The 25,476-nt window shown below is 47.8% G+C and overlaps 1 protein-coding gene across 1 annotated transcript in view; it reads left to right on the forward strand.

Moving 5' to 3' along the window:
* Window positions 1–25,476, forward strand: part of mapkbp1 (mitogen-activated protein kinase binding protein 1) — a 167,211-nt gene that overhangs the window by 119,093 nt on the left and 22,642 nt on the right. The window contains exons 15-25 of the mRNA XM_043698499.1: window positions 469–544; window positions 1,338–1,449; window positions 7,669–7,732; window positions 9,875–10,000; window positions 11,223–11,374; window positions 13,055–13,119; window positions 14,593–14,853; window positions 17,634–17,797; window positions 18,843–18,988; window positions 21,020–21,190; window positions 23,614–23,737. Coding sequence (XP_043554434.1) covers window positions 469–544; window positions 1,338–1,449; window positions 7,669–7,732; window positions 9,875–10,000; window positions 11,223–11,374; window positions 13,055–13,119; window positions 14,593–14,853; window positions 17,634–17,797; window positions 18,843–18,988; window positions 21,020–21,190; window positions 23,614–23,737 — 1,461 coding nt within the window. The remainder of the gene's footprint in view (window positions 1–468; window positions 545–1,337; window positions 1,450–7,668; window positions 7,733–9,874; window positions 10,001–11,222; window positions 11,375–13,054; window positions 13,120–14,592; window positions 14,854–17,633; window positions 17,798–18,842; window positions 18,989–21,019; window positions 21,191–23,613; window positions 23,738–25,476) is intronic.

Genomic DNA, 25,476 nt, shown 5'->3' on the forward strand with positions numbered 1-25,476 from the left:
GATATGCCCCGCACCCCTCACTGTAACACTGATATGCCCCACATAATTTTGCTTTGTCTGTTATAATTTATGAGTCAAATACTGTGGCACAGGAAAAGCACAGCAGGTCAGGCATCATCCGAGGAGCAGGAGAGTCAATGTTTCGGGTATAAGCTCTTCATCAGGAATGTTCATCCCATTCCTGATGCAGGGCTTATGCCTGAAATGTCAACTCTCCTGCTCCTCGGATGCTGCCTGACCTGCTGTGCTTTTCCTGTGCCACTCCTTCTGACTCCGATCTCCAGCACCTACAGCCCCCACATTTTCCTCTCACTGATGAGTGTCTGACACAGACAGACAAGTGTGTGACTGATGCCAGTGTGAATTGGTGTCTGTTTGTTCTCCTGTGGGTATGCTGGTGGAATGTATGTGCACAGTGGCCGGATTTTTACCAGGCATGGATATGCCCTCTCTCTTTATCCTTTGCAGGATATTTAACATCAGCAATGGGAAACAGAAGAAACTGTATAAAGGATCTCAGGGGGAAGATGGGACCCTTATCAAGGTGAGTGCCTGTGTAACTGCCAGCTTCCAGACTCTGAGCTGAAGGGCTATTCAGCTGAAATGTAGCACAGAGTATCCCGGATTTCCCTTACAGTTCATTCTGGGGCTTGCCCAGAGCTGGAAGGATTAAGCCCCTTGCCTGTGGGCGCAGTGTCCCCCTCCCTCTTCGTGAGCAAGACGAAGGCTGAGCTGCCCCCTCAGACTCAGGAGAGCTCAGCTCCTGCCTTCCGTGGGGGAGTGCAGCTTGCAGTCTATGAAACCCGATTACTCCAGTAAAGATGTGACTCCCTCACATCATCATGCAGGGTTAACTCTCACAGCAGCCCACATGTTGACCTCCGCCTCTCGGTGCTCCCAGCCCAGAGGTGCAGTGAGGGAGTGAGGTAATGAGAAGGAGTTAGATGTGCAGCTGCTGAGGGTGCAAAGGGAGCAGAGTGCGTGGCGAGAGGAGTGAGAGTTGGTGACTGAATGTCAGGGGAGTGAGTGTCAGTGTGGGGTGAGAGTTTGTAGGGTGTTGAGTGAGGGTAATAGGTGTGAGGAGAGTGAGTACTGCCCCGCACTCTCTCTCACTCTCTCTCTCTCTGTGCAGACATTCCAACCCTCTCTCTGCATAGTGAGTCACACTCCCTCTGTATAGTGATGGACTGACACTCCCTCGATGTAATGACTGACCAATGCTGTCTGCTCCCTGACCAACACTTGCTGTTAGTGTAATGGCTGACTGGTGACCTTTCACCCCTGTGTTCCAGGCCACGAAGGGAGGGTTAATTGTGTGTCTTTTGCCTTTGCTGCAGGTACAAATCGATCCCTCCGGCCTCTTCATTGCAACCAGCTGCTCTGATAAGAACCTCTCCATCTTTGACTTCTACACGGGCGAGTGTGTTGCCACAATGTTTGGCCATTCTGGTAAGCTGGCAGCTCAGATACGCATTGCCAGGTGCTGACTTACCTTTCACTGTCCTCCTTAGGTGCAGGATTCTTCTAAAATGGTTGGCGACTCTCTCCTGTACCAAGAGTTTTCACAGCTCATGCTCCATTGCCAAACTTCCCTAAATTGTCCTCATTCATCCAAAGCTCAGGATTGAAACATAAATTAGATAGCGTAGCCCCTTATATCCACTAAATTAACATCTCACTTCTCTGGAGTGCTTCAAAAAAAAAGAGTGCCTGTTTCAGTGTCTGTTTGTGGATGTGCATATCTGTTTGTCTGTGTACATGTGGCAGTGTGTGTGTATCTTCATGAGAGAGTGTGTGTGTTTGTCCACGTGTGTGTATGTGAATCTGTGTAGCAATGTGCATGTCTGCATGAGAGAGTGGTACATAGACGCATACACACACACTCTCTCTCTCTCTCATGCAGACACGCACTTTACTACATAGATTCACATACATAAATGGACAAGCACACACACACATTGCCACATACAGGCACAGGCAACATTGTTACACAGATTCACATACAGATACATGGACAAATGTGTGTGCCTGCATGAGAGAGAGAGCGTATGTGTGTGAATGTATCTGTATGTAGCAATGTGTGTGTAGGTAAAAACAAGGAGTGCAGATGCTGGAAACCAGATTCTAGATTAGCGTGGTGCTGGAAAAGCACAGCAGTTCAGGCAGCATCCGAGGAGCAGGAAAATTGACGTTTCGGGCAAAAGCCCTTCATCAGGAATAGAGGCTAAAAAATGGACCACGCTTTTCCAGCACCACGCTTTTCCAGCACCACGCTAATCTGCAATGTGTGTGTAGGTGTATCTGTCTCTACATTACTGTGTGTGTGTCTGTGTGTGTGTCTGTGTGTGAGAGAGAGAGACCCAGGGAACATTACGTTATTAAACTAATTAACCAGGCTTGCTGTGCACTGAATGTCCCATCAAGCTTGCTCCCTCCTACACGAGTGACCCGACCTTTGTAGACGACAGTGAAAGGTGTCTTGCACAGCTCTAATGAATCAGTCTGGGATGATCTCCTGTTTCATTGCACAGGGCTGATCCAAAACATCTGGCAGTGTTCTGCCCTTTGCTGCAAGTCTTGAGAAGGAGGCTGACTGTTCCTATCCAAGGCTGTCAGCCCCACTATTTCCTGAGTGATGCTGCCTTGTTCAGGCCTACATTGTCACCATCTGAAGGCAGGAACTGGGTACGACAGCCGTTTGGATACGGGCCCCTCGATAGTGCAACGTCGTTCCCAGTTCATCTTAGTCCTTCAGTATCCTGCATCCCAGGGTACTGAAGGAGGTGGCTCGGGAAATCGTGGATTCGTTGGTGATTATTTTCCAGAGTTCAATAGATTCGGGGTCCTGGCCCTTGCCTTTTCTCCCTACTTCAAGGCGTGCTGGCCAGCCACATTTTCTTTCTTGCTCTTTCTCTTTATCCCCTTTGGCTTTTTTTTCTCTTTTCTCTTTGCTCTTCCTCCTCCGTGCGTGCTTCCCTCCCTCCGTCCCTCCAGCTGCCTTTCAGCCAGCCCTTGGCCGCCAGGCTCCTGTAGTCTCCCACATCCCCACACAGGCCAACTGCAAGCCCTCCCCCTGCTTCATAGGGCCGCAGCCTGCATTCTCTCATCCTTCCACACTCCTCCACCCCTCCATTTCGGAATGCCGGGCACTGACCAGTGGGGTACCGCACGGATCAGTACTGGGACCGCAGCTTTTTACAATCTATCTTCAGGATATACAAGATGGTATTAGCAATAACATTCGCAAATTTCATCAGCTGGGTGGCAGGGTGAAATGTGATGAGGATGTTAGGAGATTACAGGGTGACCTGGACAAGTTAGGTGAGTGCTCAGATGCATGGCAGATGCACTTTCACGTGGATAAATGGATCCTTATCCACTTTGGTGGCAAGAACAGGAAGGCAGATTACCACCTAAGTGGAATCAATTTAGGTAAAGGGGCAGTACAGAGAGATCTGGGGGTTCTTGTACACCACTCAATGAAGGTAAGCATGCAGGTACAGCAGGTAGTGAAGAAGGCTAATAGCATGCTGGCCTTCATAACAAGAGGGATTGAGTATAGAAGCAAAGAGGTCCTTCTGCAGCTGTACAGGGCCCTGGTGAGACCACACCTGGAGTATTGTGTGCAGTTCAGGTCTCTAAATTTGAGGAAAGACATTCTGGCTATTGAGGGAGTGCTGCGTAGGTTCACGAGGTCAATTCCTGGAATGGCGGGATTACCTTACACTGGAAGACTGAAGCGACTGGGCTTGTATACCCTTGAGTTTCGAAGATTGAGAGGGGATCTGATTGAGACGTATAAGATTATTAAAGGATTGGACATTCTGGAGGCAGGAAACATGTTTCCGCTGATGGGTGAGTACCGAACCTGAGGACACAGCTTAAAAATACGGGGTAGACCATTTAGGACAGAGCTCAGGAGGAACTTCTTCACCCAGAGAGTGGTGGCTGTGTGGAATGCTCTGCCCCAGAGGGCAGTGGAGGCCCAGTCTCTGGATTCATTTAAGAAAGAGTTGGATAGAGCTCTCAAAGATAGTGGAATCAAGGGTTATGGAGATAAGGCAGGAACAGAATACTGATTAAGGATGATCAGCCATGATTATATTGAATGGCGGTGCAGGCTCGAAGGGCTGAATGGCCTACCCCTGCACCTATTGTCTATTGTCTAGTTCCATGAGATATTGGACAGCAGTATTGGATGTTAGCTAGACCACTGTGTGTGAAACCTGCCCATTCCACCCATTCTGCCCAGTAAATGCCCAGAAATCTCCAGCTCATTAAAATGTGCCCAGGCTCAAAATGGAAAGAAATCAGGAGCCTCGGAAACGTCCAACCTACAACCTTCACTCATGCATATTCTACACTGTCTGTGTCCGAAGTTGTGACTACTGGGGAAGCTTTTCATTCTTAACTTGATTTCTACGACTTAAGAGAGGCGAAGGACCCAGGGCAGGGTTGCTTTGTGCGATGGAAGCAGCGTCTTTGAATGGAGAAAGGTAGATTCTTGCAAAGCAAAAGGGGTCGGAAGGTTTTGGGGGTCAGTGAGAACGTGGATTAGTCAGATCAGGTCTTATTGAATGGTGGAGCAGCTTCGAGGGGGCAAATGGCCTCCTCCTGTTCCTAATTGGCCTGTATGTTTGTGTAGCTGGATAGGGCAGTAAGTGTACCTGTTTGGTCAGAGGAGCAGGAGACCCAGGAGTGAGTCCACGGCCGAGAATTGAGAAGTAAATAATGGGCCAAGACAGCTCGGCAAGAGCCCTCGCAGCAGAAAATATATTGATTCGACTTCCAATCGATAGTATACTCAAGATTAGAGTAGTGCTGGAAAAGCACAGCAGGTCAGGCAGCATCCGAGGAGCAGGAAAATCGAAATTTGCCCCAAATTTTCCTGCTCCTCGGATGCTGCCTGACTTGTTGTACTTGTCCAGCACGACTCTAATCGTGACTCTTCTATTGATTAGTCTGTCAAATCAATCATCAGGAATGATTCCTGATGAAGGGCTTTTGCCTGAAACGTCGATTTTCCTGCTCCTCGGATGCTGCCTGACCTGCTGTGCTTTTCCAGCACCACTCTAACCTTGACTCTAATCTCCAGCACCTGCAGTCCTCCCTTTCACCCAATCAATGGAAGAGCAGTGTGTGTGTGTCAACTCACTCTCTCTCTCTCTCTCTCTCTCTCAATACATTGACAGAATGTGGTAAGGCCCAGCCCGTTCAGCCAATGACCAAACTATCATAATTGACAGCTGTCTGTCGGGGGAAAGGTACCGAAAGAACAGCAGCGTTGTCCAATTCCGGTATTCAAGCTCTTGAGCTGAGCCAATCACAATGATTCAATAATCCCAACCTAAAAAAGGAAATTGGCTGAGCACTCCAAGGGAGAAATTTGCAGGCCAACTCTCCCAAACTTGATTGAGTTTTTTGAAGAGGTAACAAAGGGGATTGATGAGGACAGAGCGGTGGACGTGATCTATATGGACTTCAGTAAGGCGTTCTACAAGGTTTCCCATGGGAGACTGATTAGCAAGGTTAGATCCCATGGAATACAGGGAGAACTAGCCATTTGGATACAGAGCTGGATCAAAGGTAGAAGGCAGAGGGTGGTGGTGGAGGTTATTTTTCAGACTGGAGGCCTGTGACCAGTGGAGTGCCACAAGGATCGGTGATGGGTCCACTGCTTTTCATCATTTATATTAATGATTTGGATGTGCGCTTAACAGGTATAGTTAGTAAGTTTGCAGATGACACCAAAATTGGAGGTGTAGTGGATGGCGAAGAAGGTTACTTCAGATTACAACAGGATCTTGATCAGATGGGCCAATGGGCTGAGGAATGGCAGATGGAGTACAGGAGTTGGGAGGTCATGTTGCGGCTGTACAGGACATTGGTTAGGCCACTGTTGGAATATTGCGTGCAATTCTGGTCTCCTTCCTATTGGAAAGATGTTGTGAAACTTGAAAGGGTTCAGAACAGATTTACAAGGATGTTGCCAGGGTTGGAGGATTTGAGCTATAGGGAGAGGCTGAACAGGCTGGGGCTGTTTTCCCTGGAGCATCGGAGGCTGAGGGGTGACCTTATAGAAGTTTATAAAATCATGAGGACCATGGATAGGGTAAATAGACAAGTTCTTTTTCCCTGGGATGGGGGAGTCCAGAACTAGAGGGCATAGGTTTAGGGTGAGAGGGGAAATATATAAAAGAGACCTAGAGGGCAACTTTTTCACACAGAGGCTGGTATGTGTATGGAGTGGGCAGCCAGAGGAAGTGGTGGAGGCTGCTACAATTGCAACATTTAAAATACATCTGGATGGGTATATGAATAGGAAGGGTTTAGAGGGATATGGGCCGGGTGCTGGCAGGTGGGACTAGATTGGGTTGGGATATCTGGTCGGCATGGGCGGGTTGGACCGAAGGGTCTGTTTCCATGCTGTACATCTCTATGACTGTGACCCTAAGTGGATGGAGCAGAGGGTCGAGAATACTGGATATTATGACAATGGGCTTAGTAACCTCTTTCTAAAGCTGTGCCACTCTGTGACTGTATTGTGTGATTTTGTGTTGGAACAACCATGTTATTTTGAATTACTCCAGCTGGATTTCAATTCCATACGTGTTATATTTAGTAATGGAATGATAGGCTGGGAATGTTCACCTTGGTATTGCAAACCACTGTCTCCACTCCTTTGGGGATGATTTGAATTTGAGTCCTTTTTGATTGCTTTTGAGGATTTCTTAAATTTGATTTGTTCTTTTGATAAATTCTTTGTAGTTTCTCATTGAATATTTGTTTCCCCTTCCTTTGTCCAGTTTGATTCTGTCCAGAATCTCTAATTCACTATTGTCCGTGAACATTTGGTCTTAACTATCCTTACCCGGTGTGGTCTACATGTGACTCCAGACTCACAGTGATGTGGTTGACTCTTAAATGCCCTCTGGGCAATAAATGTTTTGTAGCCAGCAATGCTCCAAATCCCAAGCCTCAATAAAAGAATAAAAAGAGAATTAAAGTTCTAAAGTATGGGAAAGATATTTAGACACTGCACGTTCCACATTTTTAATTCCTCCAGTTTAATTAATAGAGGCTACTTGATGGACTGAATCGATCTGGATGTTTATTCATCCAATGCAGTTAGTTACAAGCCAGTATTGATTCGATTCCCAACAAGTCCACACCAAATCTCCGAAGAGTAACCTACCCAGACCTATTCTCCTACCCTATATTTACCCCAGACTACACATCCCTGAACACTATGGGCAATCTAGCATGGCCAATTCACCTAACCAGCCCATTTTTGGACTGTGGGAGGAAACCAGAGCATCCAGAGGAAACCCACACAGACACAGGGAGAATGTGCAAACTCCACACAGACAGTTGCCCGAGGTTGGAATCGAACCCAGGCCCCTGGCGCTGTGAGGCAAAGTAGTTGAAGGGGCACCCGGAAATGAACCAGGGACCATGAAGGACTTCATTAATCCTCCCTGATTACGGTGATCCTCCCAAACCAGTGTTGGTCAGGGTACACCTCTCTCATCTCCACCGCTCAGCAATGATCTCAGTCAACCGGTTTCGGTCAGTACAATAAGCTTCAATCCGAGTGATGATCTCGAGTTTGTCTCATTCATTAACCCATGCCGAAGATTTCCACGATGATCCTGTTCTCTTTTTCAGAGGTGGTGACAGGAATGAAATTCACCAACGACTGTAAACATCTCATCTCTGTGTCGGGAGACAGGTAGGTGCTTTCTCACTGGGGTGGGGGTTGGGGGGGGGGGGGGAGGGTAGTGTTGGCAAACTGGAGGACAGTGTTCGGGCTCTGAAGCTGTCGAAGCCCGTGTTAGGTCCTGAAGGCTGTGAAGTGCCTAAAGGGAAAATGAGGTGCTGCCACAGGCCAAGGACCAGAAGGTTATGACAGCAAGGTGGTGAACTAAAATGGCAAGCAAGTGTAAGGTCAGGGTCATTCTTACAGACAGAGTGGAGACTGTAATCTTGCCAATGTAAAAGAAACTGAATAGTGACTAACGAATACAGTAGCCTTAATCCCTTCCACAACCTACTCTTCCACTATCCTATTGGTAAGGATTTGCTCTCAGAGAAGCTGATCTGTTTTCCATTATACACATCCACCATTAACACAATGAGAACTCCTCTTGTCTTCTGCTCTGGGCACCTTCTCTGTCTGTTCACTTGCTTCTCCTCCATCTTTGTCAGTAGCATGAAAGAATACAATCTAACATAAACAAAATACAATCTTCCAGCCCATTGGGTGGTGGTTCTGGGGCTCTCTGCTGAGATATTTGCATCATTAACAGCCACAGGTGAGGTGCTGGAAGACTGGAGGTTCACTAATGTGGTGTCATTATTTAAGAAAACCTGCAAGGATAAGCCTGGGAACTGTAGACAAGTGAGCCTGACATCAGTGGTTGGTAAGTTATTGGAGGGGATTATGAGGGATAGGATTTACATGTATTTGGAAAGGCAAGGACTGATTAGGGATAGTCAATATGGCTTAGCACATAGGAAATCATGTCTCACAAACTTGATTGAGTTGTTTGAAGAGGTGACACAGAAGATTGATGAGGGCAGAGCAGTCGATTTGATCTATATGGACTTGAGTAAGGCGTTCGACAAGCTTCCCCATGGGAGACTGGCTGGTAAGGTTAGATCTCATGGGATCCATAGTTCCTTGAAAGTGGACTGGCAGGTAGACAGGATAGTGAAGAAGGCATTTGGTACACTCGCTTTCATTGGTCAGTGTATTGAGTACAGGAGTTGGAAGGTCATGTTGTGGCTGTACAGGACATTGGTTAGGCCACGTTTGGAACACTGCATACAATTGTGGTCTACCTGCTGTAGGAAGGATGTTGTGATACTTGAAAGGGTTCAGAAAAGCTTTATAAAGATGTTGCTGGGACAGGGGGATTGTGAGCTATGGTAACACGCTGAATAGGCCGGGATTTTTTTTCCCTGGAGCTTTGGAGGCTGAGGGATGAACTTATTAAGTTTATAAAATCATGAGGGGCATGGATGGGGTGAATATCCAAGGTCTTTTTCCTAGGGTGGGGGAGCCCAAAACTGGGGGGGGGGAGGGGCACAGGTTTAAGGTGAGAGGGGAAACATTTAAAAAGGACCCGAGAGGTAACTTTTTCACAAATAGTGGTATGCGTATGGAACAAACTGCAAGAGGAGGTGGTGGAGGGTACAGTTACGACATTTAAAGGCATTTGAATGTGTGTATGGATAGGAATGATTTAGAGGGCTATGAGCCAAATGCTGGTAAATGGGACTAAGTCAGATTGGGATGTCTGATCGGTGTGGATGAGGGTTGGACCGAAGAGTCTGTTTCCGTGCTGTGTGACTCTATGACTTTAAGAGTCATATTGGAAGCAAAACTCTGTTAATCTGTCTCCACAGATAGTGCTAGACCTGTTGAGTTTCTCCAGCAGTTTCTTATTTCAGATTTCCAGCATCCACAATACTTTGCTCAATCTGCATTGCATCTTGAAGTTAATTTTTGTTTCTGTTACTCTGCTTGGCAGGTTAGCACTCAGTATTCAGTTAGTCAATGGGGTTGACAGCTTTTGCATTGTGTGTGTCTTTCTCTTTTTCCTTTTTGTTTTAAGCACATGCTCTCTCTCATTGCGTGTCGACACAATGCATATATATGGAAGTTCATAACGTGAAAGGTTGAATGAGGTCAGATTTGAATTAAGTCCCATTGTCACTGCCTATCTATCATGTTGATCTGATAGTGTTACGGCTACGCAGAACACTGATCTGATGATCAGTCAGGAACAGTCATGTATTAGGCAAAGGACAAGGTGTTATTATCTAATCTGAACTGTAGGTGTAACTGAGCTCTCTCCCTTCCCCACAGCTGTATATTCATCTGGAGGCTGAGCTCGGAGCTGACAATTAACATGAGGCAGAGGCTGGCAGAGATCAAGCAGAAGGAGAAGAAGCAAATGAAGACACCTCCGCAAAAGCATTCCAGCCCAAACAGGTATAAGAGCAGAGCTGTGTCTTGTAGTTCAGGAGAGACGTTCAGAACGCAGATAACTGAAAGCAAAACCACCAACAAGAGTTTGAGGGAAATCGGGGATGTATAGGAGACCAGAAGTGTCGGTTACGTGTGGATTGTAGGAAGTTACAAAGATAGGTGTGACGTCAGGAAGGGTTTTAAACACAAGGTAAAATATTTAAGCAGAAATCATTGGTGGCCACTTTCTGCTTTGGAGGCTAATGGTGAGTTGAGCACAAGGGTGAGGGATGAAGGGACTTGCTGTGGGTTAGGATAACGACAGCAGAGTTTGAGGTGAGCTGATGTTTCTCGAGAGTTGGACTCTGACCAAGGGAGCACTGGGCTGGTCAAGTGCAGAAATGGCAATTGGATGGGACTAAGCTTCAACCAGCACACGATCTGAAGTGTGGGTGAAGACAGGTAATAGGACAGAGGTGGAACTAAACAGTGTGTGTTGGTCAGGATATAGTGTCAGAAGGTCAGCTGAAGGTCAAACTCGCTAGTGACTTGGGGAGGAGAACAGAATCTGTGGCAAACCGAGAGAGAGCAGAGAGGATGATGGGATAGGGAATGGAAGTGAAGACAATGCCTGATATTCCCAGTGTTAAAAAAGGGAGCATTTTTGGATCATATAGAACAAGCAAAACAGAGCCATTGGAATGGTTTAGGGGAACTGTCATTGAAGTGAAACTATGTGGAGAACTGGAAGCTGCAGGAGCTGACCAGTGTTGTTAGTGTTTATTGCACTGTTCATATGAAAGATAAGACTAATGACTGCATTGTATCCTTCACTATCTCTGTACTCAGCATTGTCCCTATCCCCCTTTCATTTCCTTTTCTCTTATACAGTCGGTACTGCAATAACAGGGTAGTTCCATTCTTATGCAATCCCGTGTCATGAGAAAATTGTATAATAGCAGCACCATTTGAACTAATGGGGCTGGAATCATGTTATAACAAGCTTTAAAACATTCATGCTTTAGAAACAAGTGTCTCCAATTTGTCAATTATATTATAGTGAATTTATATTAATGAAACATGCACTATAGCAGAACGACCTGTATCTTGTGAACCCTGTTCTATTTCTCTCTGAATCCTTCTTCATTTTGCTCTCTCTCTCTCTCTGGTTGTGACAATACAAAGGTTGATTCCAGATCATAACACCTTCCTTTGTATTCCCCCCCCCTCACCTCAAACACCGCAGGCGGGAAACATTCGATGTGGCTGCACAGACAGCTATGTCCTCTGACAGTGAGAAGGAAGCGGAGGATGATGGAAATGAGGAGGACGAAGGACACTGCGAGGGCTCTGCACGCATCACACCAAAGCGAGGCATGACCGCGAATGTGGCGAATGGTAGGTCCACTCTTACTGGGGAGCTGTGTGCAAACAGAGCTCCTGCAGGCCTTCATCTCTTCAACCAGCTCCTTGAACCTTTGGGAGAGCCTGCATTAGTCACTTTCAGTTCTGGTTAATCTTCCAATGTAATGCTGCAGACATTGTGTGTCATCCAACTCCTAGAAGCATAGAAAATAGGAGCAGGAGCAGGTCTTTGAGCCTGCTCCACCATTCCATATGATCATGGCTGATCATCCATCTCCTGTACCTGCTTTTTCCCCATGTTCTTTGATCCCATTAGCTTTGGGCGTGTTGTGGCTGTACAGGACATTGGTTAGGCCACTTTTGGAATATTGCATGCAGCTCTGGTCTCCTCCTTATAGATAGGATGTTGTGAACCTTTGATAGGGTTCAGACAAGGATGTTGCCAACGTTGGAGGGTCTGAGCTATAGGGAGAGGCTGAATAGGCTGGGGCTGTTTTCCCTGGAGCATTGGAGGCTGAGGGGTGACCTTACAGAGGTTTATAAAATCATGAGGGGCATGGATAGGATAAATAGACTCTTTCCCCTGGAGTGGGGGAGTCCAGAACTACAGGACATAAGTTTAGGGTGAGAGGGGAAAGATTTAAAAGGGACCTCATGGGCAACGTTTTCACGCAGAGGGTGGTGCATGTATGGAATGAGCTGCGATGGGTACATGAATAGGAAGGGTTTAGAGGGATATGGGCAAAGTGCTGACAAATGGGACTAGATTGGATTGGGACATCTGGTCAGCATGGACGAGTTGGACCGAAGGGTCTGTTTCTGTGCTGTACATCTCCATGACTCTATACCTATGCCTATCTTCTTCTTTAATGTTTTGGCTTCAACCACTGTCTGTGGCAGAGAATTCCACAGGCTCATCACTCTTTGGGTGAAGACATTTCTCATCTCCCTGTGACTGGGACCCCTGGGGCTGAAGACCCTGGTCAGCAGGAAGAGCATCCTTCCTGCGTTTACCCTGTCCAGTGCTGCTAGAATTGTGTAGGTTTCTATGAGATCTCTCCTCATTTATATAAAATAATATTCTTCTTATATTCCTTACTTCAGCAACCATTCTTCATGGACATCAGGTTACTAATTCTAGCTGGTGCTAAAACTGTCTTACAACATTGGTCTGCACTAAATCTGATTCTCTACAGCACTTCCAGAAAAGCATTGACACCATCACACTTACCAGGGAAATGGGGGGTTGATCACTGTGGATCATGCAAGTAGGCAGCGGTAGCTGTCCCAACATCTAGATAACATGGAGTTATCACTGGTGCTCCTGAGGAGAGGAAATCCAACATTGTACCATTGAAGACCCAATAGGAGTCTAGCGCTCGACCATTAACGATAGTGAGCCATGGGAGTCCAATGGTGTCATATTTAAACATTGGCCAGCCAACAATGTATCTGAACTGTTGTTATAACATGGGGGTCCAGCAGTGTATATTACCAACTGCCTGCGAAATGACTAGACAATGTAAAACTATGAAACCCCGCGCTAAAGTTACAAAGTTCATTTGGAAATGATTACCATATAGTTTCGAGTAAAGATGTCAAGATAAATGCACCACTATATTCGAGGAAAGCGGTGTGCCAGTTGGTGGTGAGGTGATTTAGCTAACACTACAGAGGAAAGTGATTGACGTCCCCTCCTTTTGTGTGTTCCAGATATCCCCACAAGGATACAGTATACCGGGAGCATGAAGAGTCTGTACCATTGGGAGAATAGTAAGGTAATTTTCCATTCAGAATTTCAGCTCAGCAAGTGTAGAGAGCATACCTGCTCCTTCTGGTGTTGAATGCAAGGCAGGGGTCACTTTATTAGCTATAGATAATTGTGGATTTAATGGGGTTTACTAAATGTGCCAATTTTGAGAGGTTTGAGCATGATTGAAGCTTACTTATTTTTGACTTTGCACCACCTTTCACATATTGTCTCAGACTGTCTATATGAGTTGTATATAATCCACATTCATATACAGCACCTATTATATTCATGGCTTAATCATCATACATTCCATTGTCTTTATGATATTAATGTATTAATACAGGAGTTAATAAATCTCCTTAAAATAAGTCCTGTGCTTGATGTGTGGTGGGTGGCACGGTGGATCAATGGGTTAGTACTGCTGCCTCACAGCACCAGGGACCTGGGCTCGATTCCAACTCGGGCGACCGTCTGTGTGGAGTTTGCATGTTCTTTCCCCTGGGTGCTCCGGTTTCCTCCCGCAGTCCAAAGATGTGCAGGTTAGGTGGATTGGCCATGCTAAATTGCCCAGAGTGTTCTGGGATGTGTAGGTTAGAGGCATTAGTCAGGGGTAAATGTAGGGATTGAATGGGTGGGGTGGATGGGTCTGGATGCTCTTTGGAGGGTCAGTGTGGACCCGATGGGCCAAATGGCCTACTTCCACACTATAGGGATTCTATGTACAATCCTCCCTCCCTGACAATGTGGTGTTTCAGACTCTAGCCCTTATGAAACTTGTTGACCCTTGGTGACCATGCTTTCAGCTGCTTTGGCCCTGGGTTTTGGAAACCCCTGTGTATTTGACTCTCTGCCCTCCTTTCACGGCTCCTTAAAACCGACCCCTTTCACTAAGTCTTTTGTCACCCGCCCCGAGCTCTTTGTGTACCGACCCCGCCCAGTCTGCTGTGATTCAAGGAAGTGGCCAAGTTGCCACCACCTTCTCGAGGGTGATTAGCGAGGGGCAGTAAGTGGTTGTGCATCCCAGCCAGCTGAACCCACATCCTGTCGAAGAGGGAAAGATAAAAATCAGAATCAGAGTAGTGTCGGAAAGTGTGTCGCTGGAAAAGCGCAGCCGGTCTGGCAGCATCCGAGGAGCAGGAGAATCGATGTTTCGGGCATAAGCCCCTCATCAGGAATGTCAGAGCTTATGCCCGAAATGTCAACTCTCCTGCTCCTCGGATGCTGCCTGACCGGCTGTGCTTTTCCAGCACCATGCTTTTTGACTCTGACTCCTCCAGCATCTGCAGTCCTCAGTTTCACGCAGAATAGTGTCAAACGTTGTCTGGTAGTTGCTCTGACGAACCTTGCGAGGTTTACTAAGTAAGAGGTGCTGTATAAATGCTCGTCGCTGTGTTGGGGGATGTCTTGCAGAGTGAGGATTTCGTTTTTCATGAAAGTATGCCTCTTGGAATGATAACTGGTGTCTCCTCCCCACCCCACCCCACCCCCCCAAATGTAGGCAGAGGACGTGGCGATCAGGTTGGACTCGATGCACAATCATGTCCCTCGTCCCAGGGGCCGCTGGTCCCGTCACGCCAACAACCTGGAGCTGAGTGTGAAGTCGATGCTGGACCTCCGAAACCTGGACTCCTTCTCCTTCTCCCCGCTGACGGACTCCGCACCCAGGGCTGGAACGGCGCTGTCCGGGAGCAGGGTTTCCGAGGAAGCTAGTGACCACGAACGCCGTGTCCGGATCAGCATCGAGACCCTCCTGAGCGACGTGAGTGGTGTTCCTGCGTGGCGGCCATTCGGCCTTGTCGTGCTAGCCCTTTCGAAATTGTTTCTGATTACAAAATGCTCCAACAAAATGGGGGTTAGACTCTGCAACCTCATGCAGACCCTATCTTCCTCCACTGGAATTTTCCCCTCTGGTCCTGGCCTTTAGCACAGCTTCCGTTCCTTCACCACCCTCGCCCTACTCCCCCACCTGTCGCAACCCATGCTCTAGAATATTCTGCCTGTAGCCCTCCACCCCTCTCCCCTTGGCAATTCCACACCTACTTTGTTTTGCTTCTCTGTGTAGCCCAACATTTCAAGCATTTATCCAAGTGAAAGGTGTAACTAAATCCTTTCTCTCCATGCCTTCAGACGTTAAGTTTTCAGATTGCAACAATTCTCAGCGTGAAAAATGAAAAAACGAAACCTCTCTTATTTTAATCTGAGTTATCTGGTGACCAATCTTTGTCAATTGGAAAATATTTCTTCCTAATTATCTAACAGCTTATGATTCTGAGCACCTCTGTTAAATGCCCCCGTAATCTTTTTTTTGGCTTTAAAAGCAACCTCAACATCTCCCGTTTCTCCACATGATAGAAGTTCCATATCCCTGCACCATCCCAGTGAATCTCTTCGGCAACCGTTCCTCCAAAGCACTGATGTTCTTCTCAAAGTGTGATGCTTGGATTTGGCCAACAGAATTCAGCCTGAGGCCTGAGGGTTAGTGTAAATTCCTCACTCTTCTACACTGCTAACAAAGCCCAAGGATGTCCTTTCTCCTTTTCCAACACCCTTCTTGATTTGGCCAATCAGCTCGAAGAATGTGTGGATGTCTTCTGCCTGTTCCTGCAAGCCCCTACAAAATGGGGGCTAATCTCTGCAACCTCATGCTGGCCCTCCCTCCCTCCACTGGAATTTTCCCCTCAGATTCTGGCCTTTAGCATACCTTCCGTTCCTTCACCACCCTCGCCCTACTTCCCACCTGTCTGGACCCACACTCTAGAACATTACATCCCTCCACCCCTTTCCCTTTGGCAAGAGAGTCCTTAAAACATGAGTTTTTTAACAAAACCTTTTTGTTCATAGAATCCCTGCAATACAGAAAGAGGCCATTTGGCCCTTCGATTCTGCTCTGACTCTGCGAAGAGCCAATCCATCAAACCTGCACATCCCTACTCACTATAGACAATTTACCGTGGCCAATCCACTTAGCCTGTTCATCCTTAGACACTATAGGCAATTTACCATGGCCAATCCACCAAACCTGCACATCCCTGGGCACTATAGGCAATTTACCATGGCCAATCCACCTAGCCTGCACATCCCTAGGTACTATAGACAATTTACCATGGCCAATCCACCTAGCCTGCACATCCCTTGGCACTATAGACAATTTACCATGGCCAATCCACCTAGCCTGCACATCCCTAGGTACTATAGACAATTTACCATGGCCAATCCACCTAGCCTGCACATCCCTAGGTACTATAGGCAATTTACCATGGCCAATCCACCTAGCCTGCACATCCCTAGGTACTATAGACAATTTACCATGGCCAATCCACCTAGCCTGCACCTCCCTACTCACTATAGACAAGTTACCATGGCCAGTCCACCTAGCCTGTGCATCCTTAGACACTATAGACAATTTACCATGGCCTATCCACCTAACCTGTGCATCCCTACTCACTATAGACAAGTTACCATGGCCAGTTCACCTAATTGTATGTCTTTGGCTGCCTCAACACTTCCTACTGACACGTAGGTACGGCTCAGTGTCGATTTTGTGGTTGGTGATGCCTTTGGGGAGTGTTTTGAGAGTTTTTGTTTCTTCCCCATGTGAAATATGCTCCTCCAGATTTACACCCATTACACTCTGGCTGCTTTTTCTCACTTGTGTCAGCCCGTGTACATTCTGTGTAGGTTGTCTTTGCTGTCTGTTTTATAACAGTGCAGATTTCCAGACTGACTCTGCGCAGTCTGATTTACACATTGTCCCAGACAGGGTCAAAATGCCCTGACCACCACTTGCTGCAACAAGTTGATTTTTTTCTTCTGTAGATAGCACCGAGAGACTTCTGTCATTGTGTTGAACCTGTTCTCCTGGAGATGTGGTTAAGGGAGTTTATCAATGTGATATGAAGGAGTGCACAATGTGTATAGAAGAGGTAGAGCAATTTTGTCTTCAGCAAAGAGCACAACAGCCTGAGACACTACTGCCAAGTCTGGCCAGGCATATTCAGGGAGGCATTGTTGAGGCTGTAGGTGAATAGAGCTCAGGTATTTCAGGAGGAGTTCTATTGTCTCCATCCATCCCTCCGTGTGCAGTCATTTATACATATTGAGACTTGGTCTAACGTCACACGTCAGCCTAGACAATTATAGACATATTCTTTTTTCCTTTGGCCGAACATTGGCCCCCTCGGCATGACCTACCATCTCCAAAAGCCTGAAGTTCCCAACATTGTTCACCCAGTAATTCACACGTTCCTATGTTACACCACCATTGCACAGCTATAGGAAAGCAGGTACTTTATAAATCGATTGCACAACCCTTGACTGTCAGTCAGCCTATTTTCCTGCCTCTGCTACTGTTACGACTGAAAGGTGCAAGTATTTTGTCAGGCACTTTTTCTTTTGAGCCGTCTACCTGCGAGTCTTGGCGTAAGTCTGTTTGCACCTGTGTCCTGGAAATGAACCTGTACTTTGCAGAGGGCAGCCTCGCAATCGCCCCGGACATCTCCATCCCAGCCTGAGACCCCGTTCCCATTGTTTCCCCAACAGATAGAGGAGCAAGAGTCGACAGATGCGCACAATTTCGTCAGGCCCTGCAGCATTGCAATCCCCACATGTGAGGAGGGCATATTCAGTCAGGAGCTGGAGACGCCGGAGGTTGAAGAGCGTACCATCTACCCAGTGCACACGGGGAGCACTGGTGAGACGGAGGGGTGAGTCCTGATGCTTATGTGAGACCCTGTGTCCAAGCATGACCGTGGAGAAAGGGCACCTCGGAGGCTGATGACTTGGGCAGCACAGTGCATCTGTGGTTAGCACTGCTGCCTCACAGCGCCAGGGACCCTGGTTCGAATCCAGCCTCGGGTGACTGTCTGCGTGGAGTTTGTACACTTTCCCCCTGTCTGCGTGGGTTTCCTCCAGGTGCTCTGGTTTCCAAAGACGTGCAGGTTAGGTGGATTGGCCGTGCTAAATTGCCCTGTAGTGTCTGGGGACGTGCAGGCTAGGTGGGTTAACCATGGGAAATGCAGGGTTACGGGGATAGGAAGGGATACTCATCGGAGGTTTGGTGTGGACTCGAATGGCTTGCATCCACACTGCAGAGATTCTATGGTTGAGGGTGCCTCAACTTGGAACAACAATGAAATATCTAGTGCTAAGTTGTGAAGGCAGCAACTAAACTTTGTTTATGTCTTGGGCAGAAAAAAACGACTCTCTATATTTATACAGCACTTTTTTATGACCACCAGAGTGCTTTACGTCCAGTGAAATACTTTCAGAAGTGTGCTCGTTATTATATTGTAAATGCAACAGTCGGTTTCCACACAGGCAAGTTCCCACAAGCAGCAATGTGGCAATGACAGGATAGTGTTCCTTTTGTCATATTAGATTGAGGGATTAACAGAGAACGCGCCTCCTGTTCTCCAAAACACCGCCACGGGGTCTTTCCTACCCACCTGAGCAGGCAGAGGGAGATCTCGGTTTCATGTCTCATTTTGAAAGCTGGCTACTCCTTGGTTTTTTTTGTGTCTCTCGTCCCTGGAGTGGGATTAGAACACAGAGCCACGTGCGCTACCAAGTGATACACGGCTAGCAGCAAACAGCATCCTTGCCTGGCCACATCGACATCCCGGGAAAGAATCCTGAGGGACCGAGGGCAATGCCCTTTTACGGAGAGGGAGGTGGATTCTGTTGCATTGGCTGCGGGGGCAGATTCGGTTTGCACAGTGATGTTAACAGCTTTCCTCCATGCCTTGCCAGTGAGTACCAGGTGAAGGAGCTGCAGCACGGCACCCAGGAAAAGCCTTACCGCAGCCACGGCGTCCTGGAGAAGCACAGTCCCGACAGCGCCTGCTCTGTGGATTATTCCAGCAGCCACTTCTCCAGCCCCGAACATCCACACGAAGGTTAGAGCCGAGGGCGCGTTTCCGGTCCCTTCTCGTTCCTCCCTCTGTGGGGATAAAGCCCTGAGATTCATGGCCACGTATTGGTACTCGCTCATCACCAGTAGATAGATACTGCTGTTGAAACATAGAAACCTAGTTTCTGTGCAGCACAGAGCAAGGCCCATTCAGTCAACTAGTCCATGTCAATGCCACGTGAACCGCTCCTTGCCATTCCCCTTTCTCATTCCATGAGCCGAGCCCCCTATTCCTTCCTCCCTGGTGGGCTTATCCAGTTTCCCCTTAAATGCATCTTATGCTGTTCACTAAACTGGAGAATCCTTTTCCTTCCAGTATTACCAGTGAACACTTTCTGTTCCAGAACTGAATGGGTTTTAGCAGCTCCACCTCACTTTTGATTTGATTTTGATTTATTATTGTCACGTGTACCTAGGTACAGTGAAAAGTTTTGTTTTGTGCAACGTACAGGCAGATCACACCGTACAAAGATCACAGGGTGATTGAACAGAGCGAGGAATACAAAGTTACGGCTGCAAAGTAGGTTCACAAAAGCCATCTCAACGTTAGATTTGAAATTTGAGAGGTCCATTCAGAAATCTAATAATCTTCAGATTTAAAAGAACATTGTTAGAAATTTTAACAGACTTAGAATTGAGGCTTAAAAGTGTAGAACGCTGGTAGGAAACGTGAGAATAAGATCCGCTGTAGAGCGCTCGCAAAGAGTTGCGCTGTGTGGATGCCATTTTGAATCACTTGGGGTTCTCCATTCAGGTAAGGAGTGTCCACCTAAATCAGTCTGTGATCAGGCAGCAGAGATCTTCAATTGGACTTCAAAGCTGGGCTGGTTCCAGAGCGCTTCGGCGGGTCAGTGTGGACTTGTTGGGCCGTAGGGCCTGTTTCCACACTGTAAGTAATCTAAATCTAAAGTGAAGAGGGACTGTTCTAACCCATTTGCACCCTCAGATGGTTGCACTTATTTGACCTTGATTTTAAAGGTTTCTCAAACCAAAGAGAGTATTGCCCGGGAATTAAGCTGCGTGTGATACTGGTTTGTTGCCGTGGAATTGTTCTAAGAGACGCTGTGCCAAAGGGGACATGGCAGTCGTGGGAGTATTGCTACTCCCACTGGCCTCTTCCAACCTGTTCTCACTCGGCAGGGAGGCTGCTAATGATTCTCACTTCGCCTGACCCACTTGGAGCTGAGAAGCAGGAGGCATAGAGTCACACAGCACAGAAAGAGGCCCTTCGGCCTACCTCAGCCATGCCGATGTATTTCCAAAACCGAACTGGTCCCATTTGCCTGCGTTTGGCCCACATCCTCTAAACCCTTCCTATTATGTACCTGTCCGGGTGCCTTTTAAATGTTGTAATTGTACCAGATCTGGCAGATCGTTCCATACACAAACCACCCTCTGTGTGAAAAGGTTGCCCCTCAGGTCCCTTTTAAATCTTTCCCCTCTCACCTGAAACCTGTGAGTATTTGGACTCTTCCACCCTTGGGAAAAGACTTTAGCTATTCACCTTATCCATGCCTATCATGGTTTTATAAACCAATGAAAGGTTGCCCCTCAGCCTCCGAAGCTCCAGTGAAAAACTCACAGCCTATCCAGCCACTCCTTATAACTCAAACCCTCCAGTCTTGGTAACATCCTAGTTAATCTTCTTTCACCCTTTCCAGTTTAGTAATGTCCTTCCTGTAGCAGGGTGACCAGAATTGTACACAATAATCTTAAATGCGACCTGACTGATGTTCTGTACAGCTGTAACATGACATCCCAACTGCTGTAGTCAGTGCTCTGAGCAATGAAGGTAAGCGTGCGAAATGCCGTATTCACCACCCTGTCTATCTGCGACTCCACTATCAAGAAACTATGTACCTGCGCCCCGAAGTCTCTCTGTTTATCAACACTCTGCAGTGCCCTACCATTCACTGTGTAGGTTCTGCCTTGGTTTGTCTTACCAAGTACTAGGCTTTGGGGTGAAAGTATGCCCTCGGGTGGTGGTGTGGGTCATCACTTCCTGTTGCCGTTGCAGACTCGGAGTGTACAGAGCCGCTGAGTGTGGATGGAATCTCCTCGGACATGGAGGAAGAAGAGGAGGAGCTGAGCAGGAGCTTCCCACGTGACACCACGGTGCCGAGGACACCAGACCAGGAGCAATTCCTGAAGCAACATTTCGGGACCCTGGCCGATGAGAGTATTGGAGGTAAGGCCATCTCAGCTGTCAGGAGCTGTTGTGAACTTGTAGATTCCCAACAGATTGCCAGCTCCCACAGTGCCAGTAGAGGAACCCTGGCCATTGGTGCCATCACCAACTTGTTTGCTGGTACCTCCCGGCATTTGGACTTCCTCTTGGGAAATGTTCCACTCTGCCATGTAGTGGTCTCTCACGCACAAAATGATTCCAAACCATGGCTGGGTTTTGTAAAATTCACTCTGACAGAGGTGAGCTGTGGCTCTAGAATTCCAATTCCTGTTCCAAAATGCACTTGGATAGACAATTACATGCAGCCAAAGAACTCCTGTCTGTCTTCTGAGTATTACCAAGTACCCAGTGCTATGATAGCATGTATGATCACTACCCCGATGGAGTATTTAGTAACATGCAGCATTTGATTTGACATGTTAGGTATTTTGAGTAATTTTTACCCCCATTGTATTTTTTGGCTGTAATCTATTCCCTTCTCTTCAGTGTTTTATTAGTCTCCAGTTACTAGTCATAGAGTCATGTAGCACGATTCAACTCGTCCGTGCTGACCAGATATCCTAAGTTAATCCAGTCCCTTTTGTCAGCATTTGGCCCATATCCCTCCAAACCCTTCCTATTCACATACCCATCCAAATGCCTTTTAAATGTTGCAATTGTACCAGCCTCCACCAGTTCCTCTGGCAGCTCATTCCACACACGTACCACCCTCTGTGTGAAAAAGTTGCCCTTCAGGTTATTTTATATCTTTCCCCTCTCACCTTAACCCAGAACCTCAAGTTCTGGACTCCCCCACCCCAGGGAAAAAGATCTATTCACTCTATCCAGGCCCCTGATGATTTTATAAACTCTATAAGGTCACCCTTAAGCCTCTTTCGCTCCAGGGAAAACAGCCCCAGCCTCTCCTAATAGCACAATCCCTCCAGACCCCACAACATCCTTTTGTGAACCCTCTCCAGCTTAACAATACCCTTCCTATAACATTTTCATAGAATCTCTACAGTGTGGAAGCAGGCCCTTCAGCCCAACAAGTCCACACTGACCCTCTGAAGAGTAACCCACCCAGACCCATTCCCATATCCTATATTTTCCCCTGGCTAATGCACCTCACCTACACATCCCTGAACACTATGGGCAATTTAGCGTGGCCAAATTCACCTAATCTCCACATATTTGTATTGTGGGAGGAAACCCACGCAGACATGGGGAGAACAGTCACCCAAGGCTGGAATTGAACCCAGGTCCTTGGCACTGTGAGGCAGCTGTGCTAACCACTGGACCACTATGCTTCCCTATTTTCTGCATGTACGTTGACAACTTCATCATCAGAGCCAGATCTATGTCCACCTTCCTCTGTCCAGCTACAGTGACACCCTGCAATTTGACCTTTGACTGTCCATTGAGGTTTATCAAAGCACAAAGTAAGGGTGACCCTGTGCTGATTTCTCCAACTCTCGTGACTGCGCCAATTACCATGAAAATAAACTGCCTGAAAATGGTGTACCAGCCTCCACCACTTCCTCTGGCAGCTCATTTCCACACATCCACCACCCTCTCTTTATATGGCCAGCCCTCAGCCTCCCATACTCCAGGGAAAATAGCTCCAGTCTATTCAGCCTCTCCCTCTAGTTCAAGCCCTTCAATCCTTGTAAATCTTTTCTGAACCCTTTCACATTTAACAACATCCTTCCTATAGCAGAGAGACCAGAATTGAACGCAGTATTCCAAAAGCGGCCTTACCAATGTCCTGTACAGCCACATCATGGCCTCCCTGCTCCAACGGACAGTGCACTAACCAACAAAGGCAAATGTACCAAGCACCTTCTTCGCTAACCTGTCTACCTGTGACACCACCTTCAAGGATCTGAGAGTTTAATTTTTATTAGGACTAGCAATTTATTCCAGATTTGTCGTGGGCCATTCCAGAAGGCAGTTAAGATTCAGTCATGTTGGAGTCACATTGTAGGCCACACAGCAAGTTTCCTTCTCTTTACAGAACACTAGTTGGGTTTTTCTTTGTAATGACAATTGATGATAGTCTTGTAGTCACCATCAAACTGAAGTAATTCCAGCTTTGATTGGATTTTTAAATTTCACCAGCTTCCATGGTGGGGTTTGAACTTGAGTCTTGAGCCTGGGTGAAGTGTTACCGCTTGGCCTCCATCTATCCTATGCCCCCTCACCCAGCTGTAGCGCAGAAAGCCAGGTGGTGATTGTTGAGGGACAAAATGGGTCCCTCTGGGTGGCTGACAAGGGACACTGATAACAGCTCAGAAATAAAGGTCCTCTTTCCCACCCTAGAAGATTCTAGAACCTTGTGGTCACTATCGCTGGCACTCGAACCTGCAGCCAGACTGCCTCGTTGCATTGAGCATCCTGGCCTTGGTTCTGCATTTTTAATAACGTATAAATTACCCCGACAGTGAAATCCGACCGCCGACTGGACTACCCGAAGCCTTTGTTTGCAAAAGAGACTGAAGAGCTGCTGAACCCTCGACTCAGTATTTCAGCGAGATTCCTGTCTCAATCGCTGGCATCCAGCTTCAGGTCAGTCAAGGGACGTCAACTCTGGGCTTCTCGAATATCATGTATATTATTAGTCAAATCAATTAGCTAATGGCAATCAGTTAAAGAAGATTGTAACTCTATTAAACAAAAGGGCATATAAGCCTGTACTGCAGTCTGTGCCTGTGGAGCAGGGGATGTATTGCAGGAGTGTGTTGCTTGTATTATAGGGAGAGTGTGTGCCTGTATTACAAGAAGTGTGTGCCTGTACTACAAGGAGGGTGTGCCTGTGTTGTAGGGAAGGTGTGCTTATGGTACAGGGAAGGTGTGCCTGTGTTGTAGGGAGTGTGTTGCAGGGAGGATGTGCCTGTGTTGCAGGGAGGGTGTGCCTGTGGTGCAGGGAGGGTGTACCTGTGTTGTAGGGAGGGTGTACCTGTGTTGCAGGGAGGGTGTGCCTGTGTTGCAGGGAGGGTGTGCCTGTGTTGTAGGGAAGGTGTGCCTGTGTTGCAGGGAGTGTGTTGCACGGAGGGTGTGCCTGTGTTGTAGTGAGGGTGTACCTGTGTTGCAAGGAGGGTGTGCCTGTGTTGCAGGGAGGGTGTGCCTGTTGTGTAGGGAGGGTGTGCCTGTGTTGCAGGGAGGGTGTGCCAGTTGTGTAGGGAGGGTGTGCCTGTGTTGTAGGGAGTATGTGCCTGTGTTGCAAGGAGGGTGTGCCTGTGTTGTAGGGAGTGTGTGCCTGTGTTGCAGGGAGGGTGTGCCTGTGTTGTAGGGAGTGTGTCCCTGTGTTGCAGGGAGGGTGTGCCTGTGTTGTAGGGAGGGTGTGCCCGTGTTGCAGGGAGTGTGTTGCACGGAGGGTGTGCCTGTGTTGTAGTGAGGGTGTACCTGTGTTGCAAGGAGTGTGTGCCTGTGTTGCAGGGAGGGTGTGCCTGTGTTGTAGGGAGTGTGTCCCTGTGTTGTAGGGAGGGTGTGCCTGTGTTGTAGGGAGGGTGTGCCTGTGTTGCAGGGAGGGTGTGCCTGTGTTGTAGGGAGTGTGTGCCTGTGTTGCAAGGAGTGTGTGCCTGTGTTGTAGGGAAGGTATGACTGTGTTACAGGGAGTGTGTTGCAGGGAGGGTGTGCCTGTGTTGTAGGGAGGGTGTGCCTGTGTTGCAGGGAGGGTGTGCCTGTGTTGCAGGGAGGGTGTGCCTGTGTTGTAGTGAGTGTGTTGCAGGGAGGGTGTGCCGGGTGTGCCTGTGTTGTAGTGAGTGTGTTGCAGGGAGGGTGTGCCTGTGTTGCAGGGAGAGTGTTGCAGGGAAGGTGTGTCTGTGTTGCAGGGAGTGTGTGCCTGTGTTGTAGGGAGTGTGTTGCAGGGAGGGTGTGCCTGTGTTGCAGGGAGGGTGTGCCTGTGATGTAGGGAGTGTGTGCCTGTGTTTCAGGGAGGGTGTGCCTGTGTTGTAGGGAGTGTGTTGCAGGGAGGGTGTGCCTGTGTTGTAGAGAGGGTGTGCATATGTTGTAGGGAGTGTGTTGTAGAGAGGGTGTGCCTGTATTGTAGGGAGGGTGTGCCTGTGTTGTAGGGAGTGTGTTGCAGGGAGGGTGTGCTTGTGTTGTAGGGAGGGTGTGCCTGTGTTGTAGGGAGTGTGTTGCAGGGAGGGTGTACCTGTGTTGTAGGGAGTGTGTTGCAGGAAGGGTGTACCTGTGTTGCAGGGAGGGTGTGCCTGTGTTGTCGGGAGTGTGTTGCAGGCAGGGTGTGCCTGTGTTGTAGGGAGGGTGTGCCCGTGTTGTAGTGAATGTGTGCCTGTGTTGCAGGG

This window comes from Chiloscyllium plagiosum, chromosome 10 (assembly GCF_004010195.1).
Source record: "Chiloscyllium plagiosum isolate BGI_BamShark_2017 chromosome 10, ASM401019v2, whole genome shotgun sequence".
Classification (NCBI taxonomy): Eukaryota; Metazoa; Chordata; class Chondrichthyes; order Orectolobiformes; family Hemiscylliidae; genus Chiloscyllium; species Chiloscyllium plagiosum.